Here is a 26,332-nt window from a genome sequence, read left to right as displayed (position 1 = left end):
AGAACACATGGACACATGGGGTTGAACAACACACACTCGCTTTTTCTGAAGTACAAAAGTTCCAGGTTGAACTTTCTGAAGTTGTTCTGAAAGCGGGTCAAAAATGGTAAATGTGAAAATAAACCACAAGGTGGCGTCCTAGTCTCATGTGTCTCATTATGATTCTTTAATCAAGTAATCCCACTTTTGAAATGTTGAGGATTTTTTCCCTTTAGTTTCTTTCTTCTTGTCATCAATTGTGCTTTATTTTACTTGTATATGTACTGTGCTATCAGATTAAAGACTGGGGAAAGCCATTCAAATAAATTCAATGCAACAAGTATGCTGGTTCAGCATATGACGTTCATTCATTCCTTCCTCATTCCATCAGTCATGCATTCATGTATTCATTCATTTAACCAATGTCCAAAAATATTTGTTGAGCCTCTTTTCTGTGTCAGATAGACGCAGGGCAAGAGGTCCTGGAGACTCAATGATAAGCAGAAACATAGTCACTGTCATTTGCTTTGAGTGTGGTGGTGAAGATAGACAGTAATCATACAATCACAAATTTAAATTGTGACTGACAAAGCCTATGAGGAAGAAAGGAGAAATAGGTGGTTCATATAGTTCTACAGTGAGGTTTTGAACCAGTTGGAGATGTCAGAGGAGTGATCCATTTGTTGAGATCTGAAAGATGAAGATGAGTTGCCTAGGTAAGAAGGAGAGAAAGGAACATTCACGCAGAAGGAACATGTGCAAGGCCTTGTAGCAGGAGGGAGCGAGGAGAATACCAGAGGCTGAAAGAAAGCCAGGAGGGCTGGATGGCAAGGCAGAGGTATCACAGAGAGGTGAAGAGAGGCCTGGGAAGTAGGCAGTAGATGGATCTTGCATGGCCTCGTAGTGAGGTGAAGGATTTTGTCTTCACACTAAGAACATTAAGGAGCCACAGCAAGGAAGATGAAGTAGCAGCTCAAAACCCATGCCCAGTCATGGGTGGTTCAGTAGTTTTATGAGTACTGTATATAAGAAAGATCCTGCACTGAGTATTAGTGGCCCAACTCCGTTCATCTTTGTGTGATTTGCTTTTTGATAGTGAGGGACATCACTTGAAAACAGTAATGCAATTTTAATCTCAGCCATGCTCACTATATTTTTTTCTTTTGAAGAAACATGACCCCATTGTATTTATTTTGAATCAGACTAAAAACCATTGCTTTTGAAGACAGGAAACATAAAGTGTTCTATCCTAACAAACAGATAGACCTATTTAGCTCATCCACAACAAAATAAAAACCCCTGGCACCTCAAATATACAAGATATAAAAGAAAATGTTGTTTGCTTTGTGGTCACTTCACCTCAGAAAGAATCAAGTACTAGAAATTAGGAGACCTGGATCATGTCACTGCGGGAAAGATGATCTAACGTGGCTATGCCTCCATTTTTCTCATCTGAGAAATGAAGCATAGTTTATGTTCTTCTAACTCTGAAATTCTGCAAATCTGTGAATATATTCATAAAAATCAATATGTACATGTTATTCATTTAATGTAAAGAGAATGGATATTGGGGGACTACCTTGGTATATATTTGAATGAAAGTGTCTGAGTGGGAAAGCAGAAATTGTGTATAAGACCAAATGAGGCTAGGCGCGGTGGCTCATTCCTGTAATCCCAGCACTTTGGGAAGCTGAGGCAGGTTGATCACCTGAGATCAGGAGTTCAAGACCAGCCTGGCCAACATGGCAAAACTCTGTCTCTACTAAAAATACAAACAATTAGCCGGGCATGATGGTGGATGCCTGTAATCCCCACTACTCAGGAGGCTGGGGCAGGAGAATTGCTTGAACCTGGGAGGTGGAGGTTGCAGTGAGCTGAGATCTCACCATTGGACTGCAGCCTGGGCTACAGAGCAAGACTCTGACTAAGAAAAAAAAAAAAAAGACCAAATGAGACTTAATGTGGATATTAAAACATCTTTAATAAACTAAATTTGAATAAGCTGCACTACCATTTATTGATAATATACTATGTGTCAGGTCTTATGAACATTATCTCATGTAATCCTCAGAAAATCCTCAGAAAAAAAATTAGCCAGGTATGGTGGCCCACACCTATATTCCCAGCTGCTAGGGAGGCTAAGGAGGGATGATTGCTTGAGCCTGGGAGGTCAGGACTGCAGTGAGCTGTGATCGTGTCACTGCATTCCAGCCTGGGTGACAGAGCAAGACCCTGTCTGAAAACAAAACAAAACTATCTTACTAATGATAAAAACAAAGCTTAGTAATTTGTCCAAAGTTCAGTAATTTGTCCAAAGTTGCATAGCCATTAAATCTCAAGATGCATCAGGTCTGTCTGATTTCAAAACCTGTTCCTTTAGTCTTTATACTTATTATACTTTTTGAAGAATTGAGATATTTTATAATGACTTATAAATATTGAATAGAGATAAATTCACTAGAATTATAAATATGGAGTTCAAGTTGTTTATAAGTGGTCTGATGAATAAGCACCAAGAATTTTAAGAAGCTCCCACATCTTAAACAAAATTGCTTAATAAACTTGATTTAAGTAATTAAACATGCATTTTCCTAGATATGGCTGTGAAGTTGCTGTATTATTAAGCAAACAACTTCCTTGTTAATGTCTTTACTGTATCAGTAGAAAATACACTTACAATTTTTTTTTTTTTTTGAGATGGAGTCTCGCTTTGTTGCCCAGGCTGGAGTGCAGTGGCGTGATCTCGACTCACTGCATCCTCCACCTCCTGGGTTCAAGTGATTCTCCTGCCTCAGCCTCCCAAGTAGCTGGGACTACAGGTGCCTGCCACCACGCCTGGCTAATTTTTGTACTTTTAGTAGAGATGGGGTTTCATTGTGTGAGCCAGGATGGTCTCAAACTCCTGACCTTGTGATCCGTCCACCTCGGCCTCCCTAAGTGCTGGGATTACAGGCATGAGCCACTGCGCCAGGCCGGAGTTTTAACTCTTAAACTATACATTTAAGCATAACAAACAAATAACTTTCACCACTTCTCTCACTGTGTCATATCCTAAAGACAAACAATTTGTGAACTTTGTTTCTTCTTTTGTCCAAGCTCCTGATATCCAGAGCAAAGGGGTTGTCTTGTCTGCTGCATCTTGGTGTTTGGAGAAGTGGCTAAATGCATTTATATCGAATTATTGTTCCTGTGTTGTTTTGTCTGTGGCTCCCACTCTTGGGAATCCTTGGGGTTTGAGGATCACATCAAAAAAGTATCTCTGGTATGAGAAATGGTCAGTGTGGCCAGATAATTCATGGGTTGAGCACTGAGACTCGTTTCCCATGATCATCTTGGTCAGGAGGCACTTGGTGTTTTAAGCCTATTCTCTTGATGCAACACATATGCCTTAAATCTGTTTAATGATTTAGCAGTGATGGACTCATGAATATATTTCAGATGGGCCCAACGGCCTCTCAAGCTTCCTTCCAAGTATCAGTAAAAGACGTGTTACCACAGGCAAGGTTTTTCCCCTGAGCTTGGCCATACCCTCATCTCGCTTATCTGATGGTCACCAGCTTGCACAGGTCTTTTTGGTTTTTGTTTTTGAGATGGGACCTCCCTCTGTCACCCAGGCTGGAGCACAGTGGCATAATCATAGCTCACTGCAGCCTTGAACACCTGACTCAAATGATCCTCCTGCCTCAGCCTCCCACGTACTTGGAACTACAGGCACATGTGTGCTCGGCTTGCACATGAGTTTTCATGAGTTACCACACCCAACCATTTGTACTATTTTATGCTTATGTTTTCATTGTCAGAAAGATGTCAAAACAATAAAATAAATCTAACAGTGGCTGCTTATAAGATCAAAATGTGACTGGCTTAGTTCTCATTTAAGAGTGGCTTGTACCTGGGACAGAAATGTGTTATCATGAGAGTCATGGTCTATGTGCCTCTGTGTTTTGCCCTCATGACTGCAAACACATCTCCATCATCTTGCCAGATCCCAGACAAGCCAATATGATGCAGCTGTGCTGGGACAGACTGGTTAGGACAGGGAAAGAAGCCAGTCATTGCTGGCATAAGGGAAAGTCTACCCAAACAGAGCTATGCAAAGCTCCAGGCACATTGTTTTGGTGGAAAAAGAAAAAAAAAAGTCTTTAGGTTCTCTGCAATTAGGAAAAAGGTTAAAAAAGAAGTGCTGAAAGACCTAGGAAGGTAAATCATGTTCATCTTGATAGCTTATAATCAGGAAAGGAGGGGTTAACGCAACTAAGATATTCACTTGTGTTCAGAGTCATAATTTATTACTACACTTATACAAGTAAAACATTATGAATAATAGCCATTCTTTGCAAAATACTTTTTCTTCTGCATGAGAAAATGTGACTTTGTTTTCATTGTAATGAAAACACAAGACTTACAATGCAAACTTGATACAAGAAACTTTAGAGTTAAGTGCCAAGGTTATTCAACCTCTTTCTAACCCTTAAAAAAACTTATAATACATTCTGTTACATCCATGTCACACTTCATATGCATGAATCTCTTCATTTCCACACACTAACAGAATGACAACAAAGGTCAAGAAAACCAAATATTTAGTTTATAGAAGGCTAAGAACTTAGAGGCATCTAAAAACCTTTCTGGGCATAAGATTTTTGAAAAATTATACACGTATTAACTGTTAACTGCTATCAAAAACATTCTTTAACTCTAGGCTGAAGAGTTAGGTCAGTTAAAAGGCCCTTTCTGATAACAAGAATTATTAAAGTGAATGGGTTACTGGACAGGTCTTCATAGGTCAAATGAAGAATTTTGTTTTATGGCATATGGACCTATGGTGTATAAACATTCAGAATAATCCAGCATTCTCCCTAAACAACAACAACAACAATTTCTTATCTTTTAGATATGGAAGATTGGAAATGATTCTTTTTTTCAAACTCAATTTGCTTAGTACCTTAATACTTCACCATTTTGCCACACCTTTGTCAACCACTTTGAGTGAGATTATAGAATTTTCTTTGGTAGCCTTTAAAGATTAAGCTCATAGATGAAGAAAAGATACGTGTGACTTGATTGAAAGTTGAGTTAAAACTAGAGAACTGCCAAAATAATTTCCCTTTTATGTTGCATTATAAAGTGGAGTTATTCCTTTTTTCATCCTTTCATATATTAAAAGAGTGAGATGGAAGTGGTTTTACGATAATACTATAGCTGGATTTACTGTCATCTTTAGTCCAAACTGATCCTAGGCAGGCTGAAATCCTGGGGGAGTCTGGATAACTCTGAGACCAAAAAAGCAGTGTCAAAAGCCACAGCCTAGAGGTCAAAAGTATGAATTTAAGTATCAGATAGTTTTCAGATAGTTTAACTCAAAGCTCAACCTGCTAGGAATGGCCTTGGACAATTAAGCTTTATTCTCCAATTCCTAATATGTAAGTAAGTAAACTATTATCTACTCTACAGGACAGTTATGAGGCTTAAATGAAGAAACAGATTTCAAGCACTTAGCATGGGGCTTAGTATAGAGAACAACTGACCAGTATTAGCAGTTAGTATCATAATTGATTTTCTTTTTCAGACCTGCACCTTACAGTGGGTACTGGTTCCCACAGTCAGAGCAGATTCCCTGACCACTTCCTTTCCTTTCCTTTGAAGTTAGAAGTAAGGGAGCCATGGGAAAAAGCACCACCTCATGCCTAGAGAACCATTTCCCGTCTGCCTCTGGCCCCTCACGCAAGACTGTCTATGTAAGCTCAGGGGCTTTTCTTCTTCTTAAGATCTCCCAACCAAGTTCAAAGACTTAGCCTTCCGAATAATATGAGCTATAGTCACAGTTTATGATGTCAGGTTTGCTGCAATGCTTTGTTGTAGTTGCTGAAATATTCACAGCCTCAGTCAGTGCTTAGATCTTAAAAGAATTATAAGGGGAAGTCAAACTCCATTCTTCAGTAAAATGCAGCAGAACAACTAGAAGCAGTCCCATTGGGCAATAAAAAGTTTAAAAAATGCATCTATCTTTAGACCATTAGGCTTACAAAGTCAATCTAGATTCTTTGATTTGACTAGGTAGGACTCTATCTTATTGAGACATTTTAAAAGTAAGCTAGAACAGCCACATTTTAATCTATGTACAACTCTAGCCATGAATTTCTAAAATTGCATTGGAGTACAATACTGTGTTATTGTATTGCCTAAAATCCGAGATGCCATTGAAATTTTTTTTTTTACATTCTAGTAATTAGGAAGTTTTATGGTCAATGTGTAAATTTATGTTGTAGTGGTTCTTTTTCTTTAAAAACTGATCTTCAACCAATAGTGTATCTTGTAACTAATGGAGTCTTAGACTCACAGAAATATAGAATTCTAAAATCATATTGCTTTCTCATGATGTTACCTAAGGTGATTAGTCTGACTTTGTGATAACTTAATGATTGGCAAAAAGAACAATTTGAATATATAAGAAAGATAATCCAAAAGGCTTCATTATGTTTGATAATACCTATGCACAGGTGCATAGGAGAGCCATCTCTCTGGTTAATATTTGAACTTTTCCCTAGCTGCTTGGGAGGCTGAGGTGGGAGGATCACCTGAGCCCAGGAGGTTGAGGCTGCAGTGAGCCATGATCACACCACTGTACTGCAGCCTGGGTGACAGAGGGAGCCCCTGTCTCAAAAAATATATATATTTTGACTTTTTAATGTTTCAACATCACTTTAAAGTTCTCTCATATTTCTTCAAAACTGCAGTATCATATTTGTGATAGTAAAATATCCAAAGAAGAGCAAAAAGCCTCCTCCCCCTAGCTCCCAGAATCTCCTTTTGTCACTTTTAGTGCACCTCCTTCTTTTGAGAACTCCTGTGAATAGCTAGGGTGGCAGCCATACCTATCACTATCAGTCTATAGGATTGTACTTTGATGTGCTACTATACACCATGCAAAACTCAACATATACAGTGCAATGCTGGGCCACATAACAGTTATTTTAAAAAAATACCTTCTGGCTCACTGATGTGAACTTTAAACAAAATTTCTAATTAGTCATGCACATAGCTTTAAACAGCTGGAAAAACACAAATTTCTAAAAGTGTTACCTTTTTCCTTTTATCCTACTAAAAATCCTTTGAGTTAATTTTGGGACTTTTACACAAATAAAAGCAACCATCAATAAATCAAACCCTGAAAATTCTTTTTCCCTAAAATAACTTTAAAGGGTATAACTCTTTTTCTATTTTGGTAGCAAACATGAGAATTACCACATCTGATGGTGGAATACCACCTTCACAGAACACTTGGATGGGAGATGGCAACCTCCGGTGGTCAGGTTAATATAAACAGTGAGATGTGATGCTACAGGTTGATCATATGAAACATTGATCATAATTAACTTGAAATGATTGAATTACTGACAACGATTATCTTTAGGAACACTTTCTTATTAACTATGTTGCAAGTTCATTTGCAAATATTTTAGTCAGTGGAATTGAAAAATAATAATCTGGCTGGGCCTGAAGGCTCATGCCTATAATCCCAGCACTTTGGGAGGCTGAAGCAGATCGATGAATTGAGTGCAGGAGGTCAAGAGCAGCCTGGGCAATATAGTAGGGCCCCGTCTCTGCAAAAAATACAAAAATTAGCCGAGTGTGCTGGTGCGTGCCTGTGGTCCCAGCTACTCGCAAGGCTGAGGTTGGAGGATCACCTGCACCTGGGAGGTCGAGGCTGCAGTGAGCCATGATCACACCACTGCATTTCAGCCTGGGTGACAGAGTGAGCAGAGTGAGACCCTGTCTCAAAAAAGAAAAAAAAAAAAAAGAAAAGAAAAATAATAATACATATATAACCTGCAATAAAAAATGTAAGAAAAAACAAAAAGTAAAAGAAAGGAAGGGAAGGAGGAAGGAAAGGAATTTATCTTAAAATATTTAATTCAAATAAATTTTAAATTCCTGATCTCTAAAAGTTTACATTTCAAAAAAGGAAAAGAAGTTCTCTGAATGCTGACATTACAATAGGAATACATTCAGGTTTTAGATCTTAAAGTAAAAATTATATGGCTGTTGTGCACAAATCATGATTATAAAGCAAACACCTAAGACAACGAAATCAATTTTCTTATTTGCTACCTCATTCTATTAGAGCCAACTGGAAAATATAAGAACCACAAGGCTTATAGACACAAGAAACAAGGTGATTTGCCTTTGCCTCCCCTCGACCTTTTCATTACCCACTTACAGACAGAAATTAAACTACTTGCTGGATTTTTCAAAACTAGAATATAAAAGCCCTCCTTTTTCCTTTGAACAAATTGATAAGCATAATAAAAATCACTTTCATTCTTTTTATGTTGTTTGGCCCAATAGCTTCAGGAGCTCTATGATGGTTTATTTAGGCCTCACTGAAGCAGAGGCAATACCCATACAATCTCCACAGCAACAAAAGAAATTGTCATTGAAGCACAAGGGATTTATCATTAGGACGTATGTACATGCCTATCATGTGTGTATGTGATGTTTTTAAAACACTCTACAAATGTTTTTGAATTACAACATGTATGACATGTTCTAGCTTATTATCCTACATTTGGTATACCATTTGGAAGTCTTGAATTTGCACTTTCCCAAGAACTGTAGTTAAGAATACAAGGCAGAGGAAACTGATTATTTCTTGCCTCCAAGTATCTTACTGCCTATGCTTAGTTTACAAGCTCAGATAAATGTTATTTTCAGGCAAGCTGTGAATTATATCAAATGATTTTGAAAGACATAAAGAAAAGCCATAGCTTGGATCGTTAGTAAATAAAGACCTCTTGAAATTCATGTTGACTTTCCACATAGAAAGTGGAAGGAAACTTTTCTGCAAAGCAACTCATCCACATAAAAAATAGTCAAAAAGGACTTCATTTAATTAGTGATATGTAAAGACTCTTGCATAGAAAAAGGTTACAAAGTAATGCAAAAAAGACTAGGTACAGTAATTTCAAAACAAATATTTAAAAGTATAATTCTGCATAACGTTTAACATTCTCATAATGTTTATTGCTTTCTCCACACAGTAGAGAAATGAAGTGCATAATACATGCTGTGTCTCTTATCTTTTAAACAAAAACTCTCACGTGCTTGATTTCAGCATATTAAGAGATTATTTTGTCATTAAACGAAATCGAAAAAAACAAAACCACAACCCCATTACATAGCACTAGTTTAGGCATGGGCAAAAATAACTTATGTACATCCCATTGCATACATTCATCTTGTTTTGGGATCAAATGCAATCACTAACTTGACAAAGAGCTTTAAAAATTGTAGCTTTTCTCTTCCTAGTGCTCCCTCCTTGCTTCATCACCTCCAGAAATGTAACTTCTCCCAAAGGGTGACAAGAATAGATGTTGCATCATTAGGAGAAAATGAAGAGGATAAATATATAAAAATAGTCCTAATGAAACTGAATAAATTAAACCAAACTCCTACGAACTGGAGAGTTTTCAAGTTGGCATGAATTAAATAGCCTCTGGTGGACACATGGTAGGCAACTGCTCATAGGTGCACTATATAAATGTAAGGTTTATATAAAGAAGCACCGTATTTTGAGCCATCCAAAAAAAAAGTGCCTGGGGGCTTGCAGGCAGAGCAGAAATGCATGTTAATCTGAGAACTGATGAAATAATTGCTTATACCAATGCACTGCTAAATGTCACCTCTTGGCATGTCTGTACAAAGAAGGCAAACTAAGATAAAACTAGATCTTTCAACTTGAAAATTATTTTCAGCAGTCATTTTGACCAGTAAAACCTGTTAGTTTCAGCAGAATACTCTTCTCTGGCATGGTATTAAAATGTCTGCAGCCTATTCCAAGACTTCTGTCCTTTTCCTTTCTTAACCTATCCTCCACACTCGTCTTCCCTTGTGCAATGTTATATATCCAGAAGAAAACTTCCTAAGCTCAGGCACTTATGAAACACGACTCTCTCACTCTCTCTCTATATATGTATGTCCCATCTAGTCTCAAGAGAATTCAGTCAGGGCATTTTACTTCCCCAATTCAGACATACTGATGCACTGCTGGATGGTACGGTCCATATATTTTCCAGGAAACTTCTAAATGGTAACAAGTGTGAAGTTTTCAAAAGCTGCTGATGTCAGTTACCGAGCTGCCTTAAACCAAACAAAAAAGGGAGAGAAAAAAAAGAGAATACCACATTTCCACTCGTGAGGTTTGTGTCTCAAATAGCTTTATTGTTCCTTTGTGGATCTGTCGGCATCTGTATGGCTACCTTCAGGGTGCAGAGGTTTTAAGCTGACTCTGAAATGGAGGACATTCAGTTACTATTGCAAGAAGTTCAAGAAAAATTTAAAAAGCTCCAACTTCTGTCCCCCAGGGTCGGTAAGGTTTATTGTTTGTTCCACTGCTGGTCTGCTGAGGACTGGACGTGGCTGATACTGACAAGGGCGGGCTGATGGCTGTGGCCGCGGCCACTGCTGCTGCTGCGTTTGGGGGGAGCATGGGGAATGCCCCCGCGAAGGACAGAGGGAAGCTGTGTGCAGCCGCGGTGGCTGCTGCGGCTGCGGCGTGGACGGTAGCAGAGAGGGACAAGAGAGAGGTGGAGAGAGGTGGCACGCAGGGGGCGACGCTGCCCGTGGATGGCATTCGAAGGGCTGAATCCGCATGGGCAAACGTGGCCGTGAGGAGAGCAGAGCCGTGGGCAGGAGGCACTTCTGAAGTTGTGGAGAGGCGACAAGGGGTTGACTCTGAGGCATGGAGGCCGTTGGGCTGGAGCAGGGCTGCGGGCAGGTGGTGGAAGGCGGCGGCCCAGTGATGCGGGTGGAGCGGATGATGGTGGTGGGCCATGGAGGATGTCATGGCCGCCGCCTCCCGCTGGGTGGCGCAAGTGCTGAGATGAGACACAAGCCGCACCCGCAGCGGATCCGAGGAGTCCAGGCCTTCCACGGAGCTCAGGTACCGCGCAACTTCTGTTAGGCACTCTCGGAATCCTATGCTCATGAAGTCCATGGCAAGAGCGTGTGCGTCAAAGTAGCCTAAAAGTGGGTTTGAGCAAAGTAGGGAACAGGAGAGAGATGGGGGGGAGGTAGGGGTGAGAAAATGGTATAGTCAAGAATAACCACCCACTGATGTTCCACTCAGTCCTTCAGAAGACTGAAGTGGAACGATAATCCTTTCTGGAAATATTGCCAGCTATTTATGGTTTTAATTTTTTGCAGAAGTTAAGAAAGTATACTTTGCCACTCACATGTGTGACAACTCTGGCAATGCAATATGCTACAGTTGTTCTTGCAGCTAAATATCACAGTGGGGAAAAAATTAAGAACATCCGCGTTTCAAACACTTTCAGAGAAAGAAATGGGGTCTCCCCCTTTGTATTGTGGGATAGTGAAATTCTCCAGGAAATTTTTTCATGGAAATACAGAGTTCCAGTCTCTCTGTCTCTGTCACATGAGTTGGAGATTAAAGGGCTTATCTGAAACATCTTTACTCTCTTGGCATTTTAACAGAGATGCCAAGTGCATCTTAGTAGCTTGAGGACTTTAGAAATGTGCTAGAATCGCAATAAATTCATAACTGCTTCTTGACTAACAATGTTTTTTATCAACAAAGTGAAACCATCTTGTCATAACTTTGTATAAAAAATTTAATGAAAACAAAATGAGTTTTTAAAAAAAAATTTGGTTTCTTACTTGAAGATCTTATATTTCTGTCAGTAATATAAGGCTAAGTTCCTGATATGAAAATACTATATGTCAACACCTAGTTTATCTGAAGTTCAAATATATGTCCTTACATTTTTCTAGCATACACCCAAGAAAAAAATGTATATTAATTTTGTCAGTGTATATGCATGCACTCCTATACCTATCGTTACTACCATAAAAATGGCTAGAGCTTGGTCACATTTATCTGAGTGTCTGTCTGAAGATAATACATTAGAATAGAAAATAATAATGTCTAATTATTGGAGTGCCCATGTAGGGCACAATAATAATCAGACATTTGGAGAAATGCTGCCCACTCTGAATGAGTGACGTCTGGTATATAAAAACAGATTATTTTTCATTTACAACTTTTTAAAAAGTAATTTCCAAATCAAAAGTTTGGTCTATTCATTTTGGGGATGTGTATATACATGAATAAGAAATATCACATTCAAATAAGGTTATTTATTAATTTATTTATCTTTGAGACAGGGTCTCACTCTGTCACCCAGGCTGGAGTGCAGTGGCCCGATCACAGCTCACTGCAGGCTCCATCTCCTGGGGTTAAGTGATCTTCCTGCCTCAGCCTCCTGAGTAGCTGGGACTACAGGCATGTGCCACCACACTTGGCTAATCTGTGTGATTTTTAGTACAGACAAGATCTCGCTATATTGCTCAGACTGGTCTAGAACTCCTGAACTCAAGCCATTCTCCTGCCTCGGCTTCCCAAAGTGCTGGGATTACAGGCGTGAGCCACCACACCCAGCAGTTATTTTTATCTAAAACATTTACATTATCTATGTTTTTGCTGATCAAAGCATTACCTGTTTATTCATCACCTATTAAAAATTTGGCTATCTTAATCTGTAATCAAAGAACTTTGGAGATAGTAGTCACATATATTAAGAGTCCTAAAGCTAAAATTCCAACAATTTGGAAGTTCCCAGAAGATATTTGTGGCAAATATATACACTACTAAAACAGAAACAACAACAGTACAAAGCTGATACCAAGAGAATATCATGAAATATGGAAGATCAGCAGCAAAAATAGTTATCATCCCAGGACTCTGACATAGTTAACAAACAGAGCCTCTTGGATTAGGATGAAAAGCTATTCCTGAAGAAGAGGTATTCATGGAAAGATTTCACTTTTTGGTCCTCAGGGTTCTGTAGGGCTTTGCAGACTTCTGACTCCCATGAGAGAAAGACGGGGGTAATGAATAGAATAGACAGAGTCCAGAAATCCAGAGGGATTTCGAAACTTAGGTTATTCTACTAAATCCTCTCTAGATACTATTGTCATACCAAGACAGACTATAAAGAATGAACTAACAGAATTGGAGCCCCAAGAGCTTCTAAGAATTTTCATTACTGGTCATGAAGTAATTGAAATTTGTGGTTTGCCTGCTATGTTGTCATATATGGCTGAGCTCTCTGTTATATCTTAAAGGAATATAAATTATGCAATTCCTATCCTATTGTGGACTTCAGAGGGAAATGATAAGTAGCTCCCTTTTGTGAATGGATCTTGGGCCAACAGTAACATACATGTCCATACCACTCCCTCTACGCCAGCACTATTCTATCGGCCTTAAGTGAATTAACTTGTAACAGCCTTATGGGTTATATAGTATGGACACTACAACTGTCCTCTTTTTACAGATGATAAAACTGGACCAGCTCCCAGGGGGTAATTTACCCAAAGTCACAGAGCTGATCAGTGGCAGAACCAGGATTTGAAATCAGGCAATCCAGCTACAGATACGATGCCCTTCACCACTGCACTATGAGGCAGTTGGTATTCTTTTACAATGTTAACCCAAACAGCCAGCTCCCTTCTTTTTATTTTTTCTATTTTTTTTGAGATGGAGTTTCACTCTTATTGCCCAGGCTGGAGTGCAATGGCGCGATCTTGGCTCACCACAACCTCTGCCTCCCGGGTTCAAGCAATTCTCCTGCCTCAGCCTCCTGAGTAGCTGGGATTACAGGCATGCACCACCATGCCCAGCTAATTTTGTATTTTTAGTAGAAATGGGATTTCTCCATGTTGGTCAGGCTGGTCTCAAACTCTGGACCTCAGGTGATCCGCCCACCTCGGCCTCCCAAAGTGCTGGGATTACAGGCATGAGCCACCACACCCAGCCGCCAGCTCCCTTCTTGAAGGCCATTCTCCAGTGCAATGACCTCTTCAATGATCTGACAGTCAGGTGACGTGTATGGAGCCTACTTGGAAATATCTGTTCACAAACTATTCTGGGACAAATTTTAGGACTGTCTAGGTGGCCAAGAATAGCAACCAAGATGGAACTTAGTTTTTATAATAAAGCCTAAGAACAATATTACTCTTTAGAAGTACAGCTCATGCCAAATATTTGAAACCCTGATAAGAAAACTTAGACTTGTGGCTAACAATGCTAAGGGAAGTAAAGCAATCAAACAAATTTTCTTGTAGCACGACTAATTCAATCAGTATCCTAACATCCTGAGGTAGCAGTTGTAGAGACAGAATCATGGAGCTGCAGGGGCCCTTGGCGCTCATGCTGCTAGTGTAGCCCTCAAAGTGCAGCCCAGACTTTTTTCTTAGGTCAGAGGCACAGCAGTGGTCAAGCTAGGCTGGATCATTGGCTTCTGTGATTTAATCCAGTTATCTTTTCTATTATGTAAGAATGTTTGCATTTCATGCCATCATTCAGGATGGTTCCTTGAGAAGGTACAATCTGGGAAAAGTCAACCCATTGGGGCTTCTCTGTACAATGGTTACCCTCCCTCCCTACTAGACACAGGAAAAAGATGGTTAAGATCAGGGCTGATGGTCTAGAGATCCTCAATGGTATGGCCATACAGGAGTTAAATATTGGTAACAGTTGCTTCCCTCCAATGTCCTGCCTCTGCCCTGATCTAGGACCCGTATACTGTGTAGTAAAAGGTTAATGCTGAGCACCGGGAGGCCTTCAGGATTTAGTTGGAGCCCTTAAATCCTTCTGATACCTTCTCCTTATTCAGTTGTTAAATATACTGAATAACACCCTTGGCTAAGGTGAATATCAAAGGATTCTTTGAAGGATGAAAAAGATTCAGAGAGACAAAATCAAGTCTGAGTTGTGATGTGTAAGTGGGATAATGAAATCTGAGTGAACTAGGATCTCAAGGCTGTTTTTAGCATGAGATGAGATCCTCTCTCACCACCTCAACAATTCCTCCCTAAGTCACTATCCAGTACAGAGGACACCTCTCTAGGGCCCTGGACCTGGAGTGCCTGCTCCTGTTTGCTTTCCCCAAGAATGACTCTGCTCCATTAATGGCTTCTGGTGTAGAGACTTCCTACCTGCACTTCAACTGTTCTGTTTGGTCTAAATTCAAGACCAAGCAAAAATCTGAAAACAATAATGAAAATAACTCTAGAGTCACTTCCTTTGGAATAGCTGAATTATTTTCAGTCTTAGCCTTCATTTAATGAAGACAGAGGAGGAGAAGGAGTAGGAAGAAAGAAGCAGAAGGAGGAGAAAAGGATTGCCTCTAACCTCCTGTTTATGTTTGGATGTTTGTGTGTTTGTTTTTTGTTCTTTCTGTACAGATTCCAGCATGCGCTTCTTAAGTCCTAAACAAATCTCTGACCAGGCTGCTGTGAATGAAGCTTTACTCCCACAGTATTATGAAAGCAAACACAAGCCCAGGGTCAAGTGCTTCTTTTGTTCCAGAAGTTCTTTCCCACGAGTTCAATCCTGCCATTAGCATTGATTTCCATGGCTTTAATCTGGGGCCTCCTATCTCAGCTTGTTAAAGAACTGTTCAGCTATGACTTCCTTACAATATTAGGGGGAATAACATGAAAAGAGAAAGGTAAAAAAGGCAAAAAAAAAATAAAAAAATGAAGTCATCTACTTACCTTTACCCCCTGTTGCCTGAAGCATCTTCAAATGATCCACTGTCATTTGCAATATTTCAGCTTTTTCTAACTTTGCAGATCCCTTCATAAATAAATAAATAATCATATGTCCTACAGAAACTAATCTGAAATATTATACACTGAATTTAACATTATGGCTTCAATTTCCCTCTCACTAGACAATTCCAACTTTTATTTTTTCACAGAAAACTTCGAATTCTTTCCAAACTTTACATGAAAGCACTAATTAATGTCATACCTAATGACAAGTATTTGCCATTTTAACTTTTAAAGACTAAAAGAAACTAGAATGACTTTTTTAAATCATAAGAATAATTATTCTCCTAAGATCACCACAGCAAAATGATTTCAGTTGTAAAAATCTCAAACTTTGCATTCAATCTGTGTCTTGGTTAATAATATGTTTTATTATGGGGCATCAATAGTCTTCTATAAAGCCAAAGTCTAGAGGAGTTGCATAACAACTCCAGAAGATAAGGAGATAGGATTTTAGCAATTGATTGTTAAATATTTTTAAAATAGAAAACTCCAGTAAGTCCTTTCACAGGCCTACTAAGTCCCGAAATAAGGTATTCACACTAGAACAATATAATTGGATCTGCATTTCAAGCAGATCCAAAAATTTTAAAAAGGAAGACTTTTAAGGTTTTTTTTCCCCAATAATTACCAGCAGGTGTCACTGTGAATTTCTAAGCTCACAAACAAGAAGCAATAATTTACTGCTTACCTAGGAAGCATCATAAATGCTTAAGGATTTTTGAACCTTTTAAAATAGTTCTTAATAAAATTGTCTTGCAAATATATTTTTATGTCCCTGCTTTCAGAATAAGGAAACCTCTGGTAACCAATTGAAATACAAATGTGCCATTTCAAGCTGTCTCGGGGACTGTGGGTGGCTTCTCATTTCCTGGAAGAGCTAAATAATTACCAATATGTTCTCTTTTTTTTTCTTTTTAAGGACACTAAGGTTTATTTCAGGTCCCTATGCTTTACTTGTTTTGTAAAAATTATCAGCACCACGTACGGTGAGAGTGCCAGAGTTACTTAACTGCTCTAAAGAACACTTTTCTAATCATACTGTGACAGGGCCAACTCACTTGGGTTGGTAGCCAAGCTCTGCAAATGGGAAAGCTTGTGTTTATGGTAACTAACTGCCAAACAACTGATGTTTGCTTTTAAGGTTTAAGTCAACATTTAAGAAAAAAAAATCTAACAAACCAAGAAAAAAAATCAAACAGACTTCGCCTCATAACTGCAGACATTTCAGTACTTCCAAATTTTAAAAACATGATTGATTACTGACATTTTCACTTGAAGCCTATTTGGCACTGAAAATGCTACTAATCAGAACTACAATTTCCACATTATTTTTAGTTTATCAAACACAGTCTCTGCATATAGATTGGGTGTGCTTTTTGTCTTAAAAATGTATGATCAGTAGCATATTATGTTTTGTATTTGGTCAGCGTTTAATTTTTCCATGAAAATGGTACAAGCAGATTTAGTAAAGTCACTAATAATTGAAACTGCACTTTCTGGATAATTTCCAAGGACTTTGTAGGGCTTGTTTTATAATGTTTGCAGATTCATGAAGTAAACAAACAAAATGGAATAAACAAACAACTGTTGTCTTATTGGAATTAAACTGAAAGTATTTTCAACAAGGACATGCTGCCATATCCTTTGAAAGATACTCTTAGAAATCTGTGTCATTAACCACTGCGGCAGGGGGAGAGCCATGACTTCTAAAACCACAAAAGATTTAAACATTTGGCTTTCTACTTTTCTAAGTGTGCAAAATCTTTTTCTTTCTTTTTTTGTAAAGGAATAGGTGAACTATGAAAAGGGGCATTTATGATTAACTTCGTTTTTACCAAACTTCTAAAAAGATGACCCAAATCAAATGGCATTCTACCAACCCAGGGATTAAAAATGAAAGCAAATGGCTTGGTAAATAAATTTTATTGGTATTATCATTTAGGAAATAGAGCTAGAGATGTTACTTCTTGGGCTCTGATTGTTTTTTAATTAAAAAGATTACATTTTAAAAAAAATTTGAGAAAAAAATGGTTTCTTTTTTTTTTTGAAGGATACGGTATACAGCACAGTTTTAAATAAAACCACTACTGGTATTCATAGAAAGAACAGAGAAAGCATGAACACTGTTACCCTTAAGGGGAAAATAAGCTAAAGAATGGAAATGTTTTTCAACTTCATGATGGATTATGTTTTTAATAGTTTTGCCACAACAAAGCATTTTATTGAAATAGCTGCTCTGTGCCAGATCAGGGCACATACACCATTATTTTAATGAGCTTTAACAAGAACCCACATTCCCAGATGAGCGAATCAGATTGTGTTTGAGCTTTTTTTGGGGGGGGTGGCGGGGTGGGTGGGGGGATTCTGGGGAGGGGATAGCTTACTTGTTTTTCAAAAGCAGTTGGCACAAGTCTTCTCAACTCAGATAAACTGTTATTTATCCGATCCCGACGCCTTTTCTCTATAATCTATCCAAAAGAAGCAAACAACAAAAGTTTATGAATTCACAAATGATAAAATTACTCAAATGAAAAAATGTAACTGTTACACAATAGTATAAGTTACATGAAATTACAAGGGGGAAAAGTCACATACCCCTCTCCTTTTCTTTCTTGCCATAATCTGAGATGTTGTTGTTGGAGAATTCAATCTAATCACAGAGCTAGTACTTTGCCTATGAAATAAGAAGAGTATGTCAGGTGCTGCATTAACATAACAACAGTTTCTTCTGGGTACTTGTGGCACCCATTAAATATTCAGAGTGATTCCACAGTTCAAGTCTGTGTTATTTTATTCTTAGTTCTTGTTTCACTCTTAACAGACTTTGCTTTCAGCCCGGCTGTCTCTTTTCAGGTAAAAATTATGCCTTAATTTGTAATCCAGATGCTAACCCATTGGCCAAAATGTCCCAGAATTTTTACTTGAAAGTCTCCCAGTGAAATAATTACCGGCAGTTAGGCTGAGAAGTTAGATATTAGCATTTCCTAGTTCCACTCATATATTTTAAAGTCAACTAATCTCAAATAGCTTTCCTTCTCCCTCCTGTCAGGCACACTGAACAAAATAATGCCACTTTTTCAAATCAGGGTTATGTTAAGCACCACTATCAAACAGATGTGCAGTCGTCATACGTCAAACTCTTGTCTCTAGGTGCAAACTTTAAAATAAATAGAAGTTATCTTACTGTTTCAAAACTTCAGTTAGTCATATATTGCAACATGAAAAAATTGACAAACTTGATGTTTTGCATACTAATCTTCCAAAAATATGCCCTAAATATGCCACTGATAGGAAAATTAAAACTCATTTTATTACTAGGTGAATGTTTTACTTTGAAAATGAAACCGTAGGTGTGTCTCAGACTTTAGGCTAAGCTTAAATCTCCAGAAGCTGCAATGCACCTTGGATTTACTAATGAAAATATATTTTTATATTGAAAGTTCAATCAAAGTATTATTTGGTCACATAATTTTTACAATCCTTTCTAGTTTGTATCTGTTTCTCTTCATAATTCATGGATACTATGCTTCTTTGTGTTCTCAAATTCCCCAGGTTCCTGTTATTTGTTCTCTTTCATTTTAGAAATGCTGCACACACCAGGTTGCTATTACCTCACCTTCTCACTTCTGGATCTTATTTCTGAATTACCTGTCCCCCTCATTTTCACCCCTTCTTTACGGGTTTCACCTTTCACGTGATAGCTTCTGTTTTTCAGACCTCATTTTTAAAGACGGCACAACAACACTTTAATGATTAGATACTTAAACCTTCGGTTTCGTGTAAATATCTTTGCTCTTGCAGATTTTGTGCTTTGCTTTGTATGTATTAGAATAACAATATGAAAGAAAACCAGTTTTCCAAAGGTAGGAAGAATTTCCCTCTTTGAGTGACAGCTGCAGATAAATAATTAAGGTGCTTCTGGGGATGCCAATTAGAAGCAATTATCATTTGACCCGCCTTGGCTCTAAAATGCCTCGGTAATCTCCCTCTGTCACAGGAAAGTGGAGGTCTGGCTTCTGTGATTACGACGCCGATCTCTTCCAGACTTGAGAACAAGCAGTCAAAGAAATGATGCCCTTTCCGATGCTTACATCTGTCACTCACTCTTGCGTTAGCCAAGTCACACACGGTCAACCTGCAAAGTTCAACCTACGTAGCCTTGACATCGCAGGTTGCTTTAATTCCTCCAAAGATCAAGTTGTGATTTTGGTATCTCTAAAAATCAAAAATCAAATTGTTTTTATTTTCTCCTGATCTATTTTGAAAGTGCCCCCAAATACGGTTTCAGTGGCTGGGACATCGCCTGTCGCCCAGACGCTGCCGTTCGCGCGTCCAACTGTGACAGCCAGGACCCTCCCTCGCCAATTCCTGCGCTCTGCCTTTCAGTGGCGTCTCCCATCCTGGCTACTCCACCCCTACGGTGAAAATCCACATCCCTTGCCCCATCCCAACTCACGCTCTGCGAGCGCCCACCACTCAAACTTTCTCAGGCCAAACTTTCCCTCTCTACCCAGATGCTGCGGAGACCAGCCTCGGGATTTCCAGGGAGCCACGCATTCACAAAGCTACCCCAAGCTCCCGAGCTGCGGGCCGCTCCCGCGGAGCCCGCGCTCACCCCGAGTAATTGTTCTCGCTCCCCACGTCGATGGTCTCGTCCATGTCGCTCTCGGAGGTCGTCTCCTCGCAGGGGCGCTTCATCCCGGCGAAGACCGCGCGGGGCACAGCCCGGCCGGAAGCTCGGACGCCGAGCGGGGCGCAGCACCCTGGCGCCCGCCTCCTCCCTCCCCGGGCCTGGGCAGGCGCGGCTCCGGCGGCGGCGCGGTCTGCTCCTAGCGGCTCTTTCCCACGCCGCAACTCTGCTCGGCCCCAAGAGCCGGCGCCGGCCACGCCCCCCCCTCGAGCGGGTGGGGCCACCTCACCCGCCCCCGCGCACCGGCCCAGGCCTTCCGCCCGGCACCGCCCCCTCGCTGGTCGGCGTGGCCCGCGATTGGCTGGGCCAGGGGGCGGGGCTGCGCTCGCCAATGACCGCCGCAAGGCTCCAGCAGAGGCGTGGGAACGCCGCCGCGGACCTGGTACCCCAGAGCAGCGAGCGGGTGGGGAGCAGCCGGGGCGAGAGTGAGCGCAATCTTGCTAACCCCTGCGGAGGGAACGCGCGGGCGCCAACGCGGGCGCGGCGGGGGCGGGCCCTGGACCTGGACCTTGGGTTTCGGCCCTCCTCCGCGCCCCGCGGTCTCGCGGGCGAAGTTTCAGTCCTGAGTGTAAAGAATAACCCCGAGCGCGTGGCTAAGTGCGAGCAGGCGCGTGTGATGTCGGGAGGCGCCGCGGCTCCTCGGCCGCCCCACTCGGTGGTCCCCTGTCTGGACCCAAACTGCTGACTGGCTGACCCGAGTGGTCACATTTGCCCTCTGGGGCTTTTGAAAAGCTTAAATCAAAATTGCTTTTGAATCTGACAACTCCTGAGGCTACTTTCGCGGCCTCGGGGCTGTTTCATATAAGGACGCGAGTTTTCCCGATCAGGTCGGTCGGCCACGTTACGATTTCCAATTTGCGATCCATCAGTTACTTCCATTGGGTCTTCAGCCCGCAGGGACTGTGGATCCTAGACCCCGCGGAGAAGCCCGTGGACTGGAGCTGTGTCAGCTCTGATGGTAGGAAAGACTAGATCAATGACGCGGGCATTTCAGGACATAATCGTATATTTTCAAGTTCGAGTTTTTCGGGCTTCGATTGTCCAGATAATTGCCTCCAGTCTCCTCCAGTCCCCCTGGTGTATGCACTCGCAGCCGCAGAGTTAGAGTCCGGGACGTGAAGATTGGCGCTTGGAAATTAGATTTGGTTTCTAAAGTATGAATTCGTGTCCAACAGTTCGTGCCTTGGACAACGTGGGTTGTATAAAACTCAAGCTGTGTGTTTAAAACATGTTTTCTAGCTGCTGGTTCTCTCCAAGTTATGTAGGACTTTTGAACTGGCCACCCCGCTGTGCGTCTGCGAGGGCAGGGACTGAGCGAGACCCAGCCAGGGGCGCCGGGGTCCGCTCGCCGGCTCCGGCGCGGCGGTGCCGGGAGACTGGCGGCGGCTGGGTTGGGGTCCAGCCGGAAACCACACGTTGGCAGGGCCGCTTGGTCAGTAGTGGAGAGAGCCTCTGAGAAAGGGCCGTCTATCGATCCCCAGAGCCCTCCGTCACGGACGGATTCATAGCTTCCTGGGGATCGGCCCAGGGCGTCCCTTTGACACTCCGTTCTCTGTCCACACAAGCCCGGCGCGGGGCGGGGAGAAGAGGAAAGGACGCGACTGGGAAAGACGGGACCCTGGCGGGGTTTGGCCCGGGGGAGAGCGGGAAGGAGCCCGGTCGGCGCGGAGGACCTGCGGCCAGCGTGCTAAGCCCTTATTAGAACAGAAACCCCTTTCCCCCCACACTCTCATCTCTTTTGCGCTGTCCCCACCGCCATGCCTTCAATAACCTTGTGAATAGAAACCCGAATCGTTCCATCTTGGCTTCTGAAACTTAACCTCAGGCAAAGCACACACTCGGCGGGGCCAGGTGGGGCTGGATGGGGTCCGCGCCCGACGGCGGGGCCGCGGGGGTCGGTGAACCCCAGCTCCCCTGTCGGCCTCAGGGCGGGTGGCTGGGTCGGCGCGGGGTTCGGGGCCTCCGGTCGGCTGCACGAGGGCGGGCCAGGACCCAGACCCCGTCCCCGCTCCGGCCCCGCAATCCAGCGGGTGACGAGCCTGACGCGCGCCGGTCGCCTGCCACTTCCCGCCCCGAGCGCCCTGGGCCAGTACCTCCCGGCCGCAGGTGAACGCTCCGCGGCCCGCCAGGCTCAAGCTCGACCGTCACAACTTTCCGTGAGGGCTGCACGTTTTTCCGAATTCAAATGCCTGCAGGTGCAACTAATGTTTGCTACACGGGCAATTAATTAGCGGGCGCGTCCAAACGCCTGAGGCAAAACCTGAGATCATCACTGAAAAAAAAAAAAATCTAACAGTTCTTTGCCACTATACTAGTGTATTTAATTATGATTGCGAAAAATTGCAGAGGGAAACGATTTGCTGGCAATTAAGTAGCAACTGGTTAAAGTTTTTTTTCAATTTGTCTTTGAAGACAACTGCTGTACTATGTATAAAGAAGAGTATAGCAGGGAAGTTCGAAAGCACACACGGAATTTTAAATCTGTTAAAAATATTTTTTAAGCAAAGAAGGTGGTATTTTAAAAGCATTTAAAACAGCGCCTGGTATATAGTAAGCGCCATAGAAGTCTGTTAAGAATGCATAGGGCAAGAGAGCTCAGGGTTTTGAACACTATCAAAATAATATGCTTATTTATCTGCAAAACACAATAGCCATTAGGCAGCACGAGATTTCCCCATTAGGTCGTTTATTCTCCTCAGCTATTTATTCCATTTGCCTGTCCCTTGGTTGAGCGCCTTGTCTGTCTATAACCGAAAGTGCGTTTCGGGTCAGAGAGACAGAAACAGACACGGGAAACCCTTTAAAGCGCCCCCGCCGACTTAAATACGGTAGTGGATTGGAGGTGGGGAGGTGTAGGGGAGGCGTTATGTGGAGAGAAAGAAAAGAGAAAGAATGAGGGAACGGCGGGATTTCAAGCCTCCCCGCCCTTCTGCGACAACCTTTTCAGCGAAAGGGAAGGCTTAGGAAGAAAAGATGTCCGCGCGTAGAGCAAACCGCAGTTCTTTCCTTTCTTTTTGAAGGATTTGTACCATGAGTTAATTACACCAAAAGATACGAGGGACTTTATTAGAAAGGAGATGCCGTTAGGAAAGAAAGGCCAGGACGGCCGATCTAAAGGGAATGGAGAAGGGAAGACTCAGACGCCTTCCCGAAATTGGTGGTCTAGCCTGTGTTTTGTGCTAAATGTTATTTAACTTAATGGCGTGGGAGTGAGATGTTGAATGCAGAGATCTGGAAATACCAGATTTAGTGGTCCTGTTCCTCCTCCCCGACTCTTTTCACACCCATTTAATAAAAAGTTACAGTTTTTACACCCGTATGGATAAATTTGGCGATGTTGGCCAAGTATTATCTCGCCCCGCAGATTTTGAATTTTGTTGCACAAACCGATGAAATGATTGCTTTGCTATAATTGTAAAACTTTTTTGGAACGAACCGGGATTTTTTTTATGCCTCTTCATCTACTTTTTGCTTCATTAGAGCCCTCTGGTTTTCCAAGACCGACTGTCACACTTTGTTATTTGTTGCTTCTCTAAATCCTTTGAGATGCTGCTCGCAGCTACTTGAAAAACGTTGGCCACTCAGGTATTTGATGGGCTTAGAAAGTCACCAAGATGTGACACCATTTAAAAGTTTTAGCTTGGTTTCTCAGTGAAATAAGGGCATCTCTGTTAATTAGAAAACTTTGTGTTAGTCTGAGATGCCTAAGAGCATAGTCCAAATTGAAAATTCCAATATTTTGCCACATCTGAAATATAATTATTTACACAGCCTTCTCTTTCAAAGGGAGGACAAACAGGTTGCCTTGAGAAGAGCTATTCTATTTGCAATTGCTGGGGCAGGTGACAAACACGTGTGTATCTGTGGGCAGCCTTGTTGGGCTGCCTTCCCTGACTACAAGGCTTTTGTGAGCTGGTAACGCCTTAAAATGTGTGAGAATGCTGCGCCCTAGGAGTGGAGGCCAAGGGCAAGATCCTTGTACATTTCAATACCTTTTCCAACATCAGGCTGGCAGCAGGCAGGCCAACCTAGGGTCACTGTGTGACACATATTTGCAAGCCAGTAAAGCAAAACAAAGCTGAAAGCAAGTGCAAATTTAGGCCCACCAACCTTGAAGTCATCCCTGAAAGGGAGCTGCTTTACTAGTTAATTTTTCTTGCCCAGTCAGCCACACAAAATGCATTGTATTTCTTGGCTTGCCCCAGTAATTGCGACTTACTTGTTACAGCAGAAGCTTCAAGGTAGGAAATCTATGACCCAAAGCTCTCTCTCGAAAGTTAGAATGTTTAAACTGATCTTTAAAACTGTTGTTGAGGGGCAATTTATTTAAAAGCTTTTATTTTATGGTGTTGTTAGTGCTTAGCATGCCTCAGGATAAAGACTAGTTTTATTGCAGGACCCTTGAGAAGAGGGGTGTATAGCAAGTAACCAGTTTTCCGTACGCCAGTAAGCAACAGTGAGAACACTCAGTGTATTAGCTTAACTTTTTGTGGGAGTTAAATTGATGATGGCAGGCTTTGCCTTTAAGGAAATTCTTTTAAATTTCCATTTTCTTGAAGTTGGTTTGATTGGCAGATTTCCCCCCTCTCTTAAGGATACAATGAAACATATTCACTTCTCTTATGAAAATATTCTTTTAATAAACTACATTCCCATCCCCTAGAAAAATGCCCAGCACACAGTAGGGGTACAATAAATGGTTTCAGATTTTCTTGTTAAATTTAATGAACTCTCTGCTTCTTTACGTGTATATGTAGAATTTACACTCATTGGAATAATAAAATAGAAGTAAGCAACCGTGCATTAAAAAGCTATGAAAAGATGAAGAGAATATGCCTTCAAATGGGAAGGAATACTTAACTGTGAATAAGACCTAGTTCAACATGGAACTTCCTGGTGGCCAAGTCAGAAGAGAAGCACAGTGAGTTTTCTAACTTTCATAATGAGAAAAGAGAAAGCACACTGTTTTTCAAAAAAGAAAGTTATTACCCAGTCACTGAATTCTAAAAGAACTTCATGTTTGCCTTGTTCATGGACTTCAAATAATTTAATTATTTAAAATAATTATTTTGTCTAAAATTCTCATGTATCTCTGTTAATTATAACATGAATAATAGCATTTACATTATGCGTAAATGAAGACAACAGTATATCTTCTAATAGCTGTATAAACCATCTACTAAGCTGTCAAGATTAATTGACATTAATAAAACCACTGTCTCACAGAGTTCCAAAAATATGGATTCTCTGTAAGAAAGTTTCTTCTTTCAGTGTCAGAAGAAAAAATTAAATCAAAGATTCCTGGATCTGCTTGTTTGGCATTATTTGATAAAAGTGAAAGAAAAGAAGAGGCTCTGCAGGTTTCTGAAATATCAAATGCTGTGGAAATATTTAAGGCTAAATGTCTTTTCCACTAGACTACAAATAACATCTATATTTTCTCAACACTTTTATTAAAATATTTTTATTAGATGTGTGCACATTTTTGCCCTTATCTGATTATTTTTAAATTGGCAGGTGACTTTCTGGGGAAAAAACCTTCATAGACTGGAAATAAGGAATTGCTAATTTTAGATTTACTGTGGAAAAAAATACAGGCTATTTTTAGACCTCCATATTTTACAAACTTATTGAAATATATACTTTACAAGAAACAGAAACATAGCAGTTTTTTTCCCTAGACGGGACTGGATTGATTCTACTAGAGAAGAATTTGACTACATTTTTCTGGATTTAGCCTTCAAAATAATTTAATAATATATTAGTATATTGAGAATATTGGACTGAAAATTTTTAGAGACCGATTTTGGTCTTGAATAGTAGCTCCTTACATTTCTGGGACATGAATACTTCAAAGAAACGAATAGTTTGTTGAGGAATTGCAGTATTCATTAGGGCAACACAATCTCTTTGGAAACCAAATGTCATGCTGCTTAGCAGAGAACAACCATGCTCAACTGCACAGTGGAGAAGGGCAGTGTACTGTGCCTTGAATATGGAAGAAAGGGACACTACATTTCC

At 41.0% G+C, this 26,332-nt stretch overlaps 2 protein-coding genes across 11 annotated transcripts in view; one reads left to right on the top strand and one right to left on the bottom strand.

The window, feature by feature from the left end:
• Window positions 1-10,179: 10,179 nt before the first annotated feature.
• Window positions 10,180-22,240, bottom strand: HEY2 (hes related family bHLH transcription factor with YRPW motif 2). 7 transcript variants are annotated; one of them, XM_009451940.5, is made up of 6 exons: window positions 20,237-20,531; window positions 19,579-19,836; window positions 18,217-18,295; window positions 18,006-18,089; window positions 15,562-15,643; window positions 10,180-11,001 (listed from the first exon to the last, which is right to left on the bottom strand). In XM_009451940.5, exons 3-6 carry the CDS (start codon window positions 18,238-18,240, stop codon window positions 10,316-10,318), a joined length of 876 nt encoding a protein of 291 aa, XP_009450215.3. In that variant the 5' UTR covers window positions 18,241-18,295; window positions 19,579-19,836; window positions 20,237-20,531; the 3' UTR covers window positions 10,180-10,315. The 7 variants fall into 7 exon arrangements, with proteins under 7 accessions (XP_009450215.3, XP_063669492.1, XP_063669493.1 ...); XM_063813422.1 differs by having other exon boundaries at window positions 19,238-19,836; window positions 20,237-20,486; XM_063813423.1 differs by having other exon boundaries at window positions 19,270-19,836; window positions 20,237-20,482.
• The window catches only part of LOC129144317 (uncharacterized), a 172,201-nt gene continuing 166,544 nt past the window's right edge, over window positions 20,676-26,332 (top strand). For 3 of the 4 annotated variants that reach the window (XR_010158185.1, XR_010158186.1, XR_008548650.1), the window contains exon 1: window positions 20,677-25,232. Coding sequence is in view for 1 of the 4 variants with exons in the window: in XM_063813424.1 (XP_063669494.1) it covers window positions 25,195-25,232 (38 nt within the window). In the remaining 3 variants the exon portion in view is untranslated. Of the gene's footprint in view, window positions 25,233-26,332 lie in introns of all 4 variants that reach the window. The other variant, XM_063813424.1, reaches the window with a different exon arrangement.

This window comes from Pan troglodytes, chromosome 5 (genome assembly GCF_028858775.2).
Source record: "Pan troglodytes isolate AG18354 chromosome 5, NHGRI_mPanTro3-v2.0_pri, whole genome shotgun sequence".
NCBI lineage: Eukaryota > Metazoa > Chordata > Mammalia > Primates > Hominidae > Pan > Pan troglodytes.
This window is presented reverse-complemented; position numbering and strand designations above follow the sequence as displayed.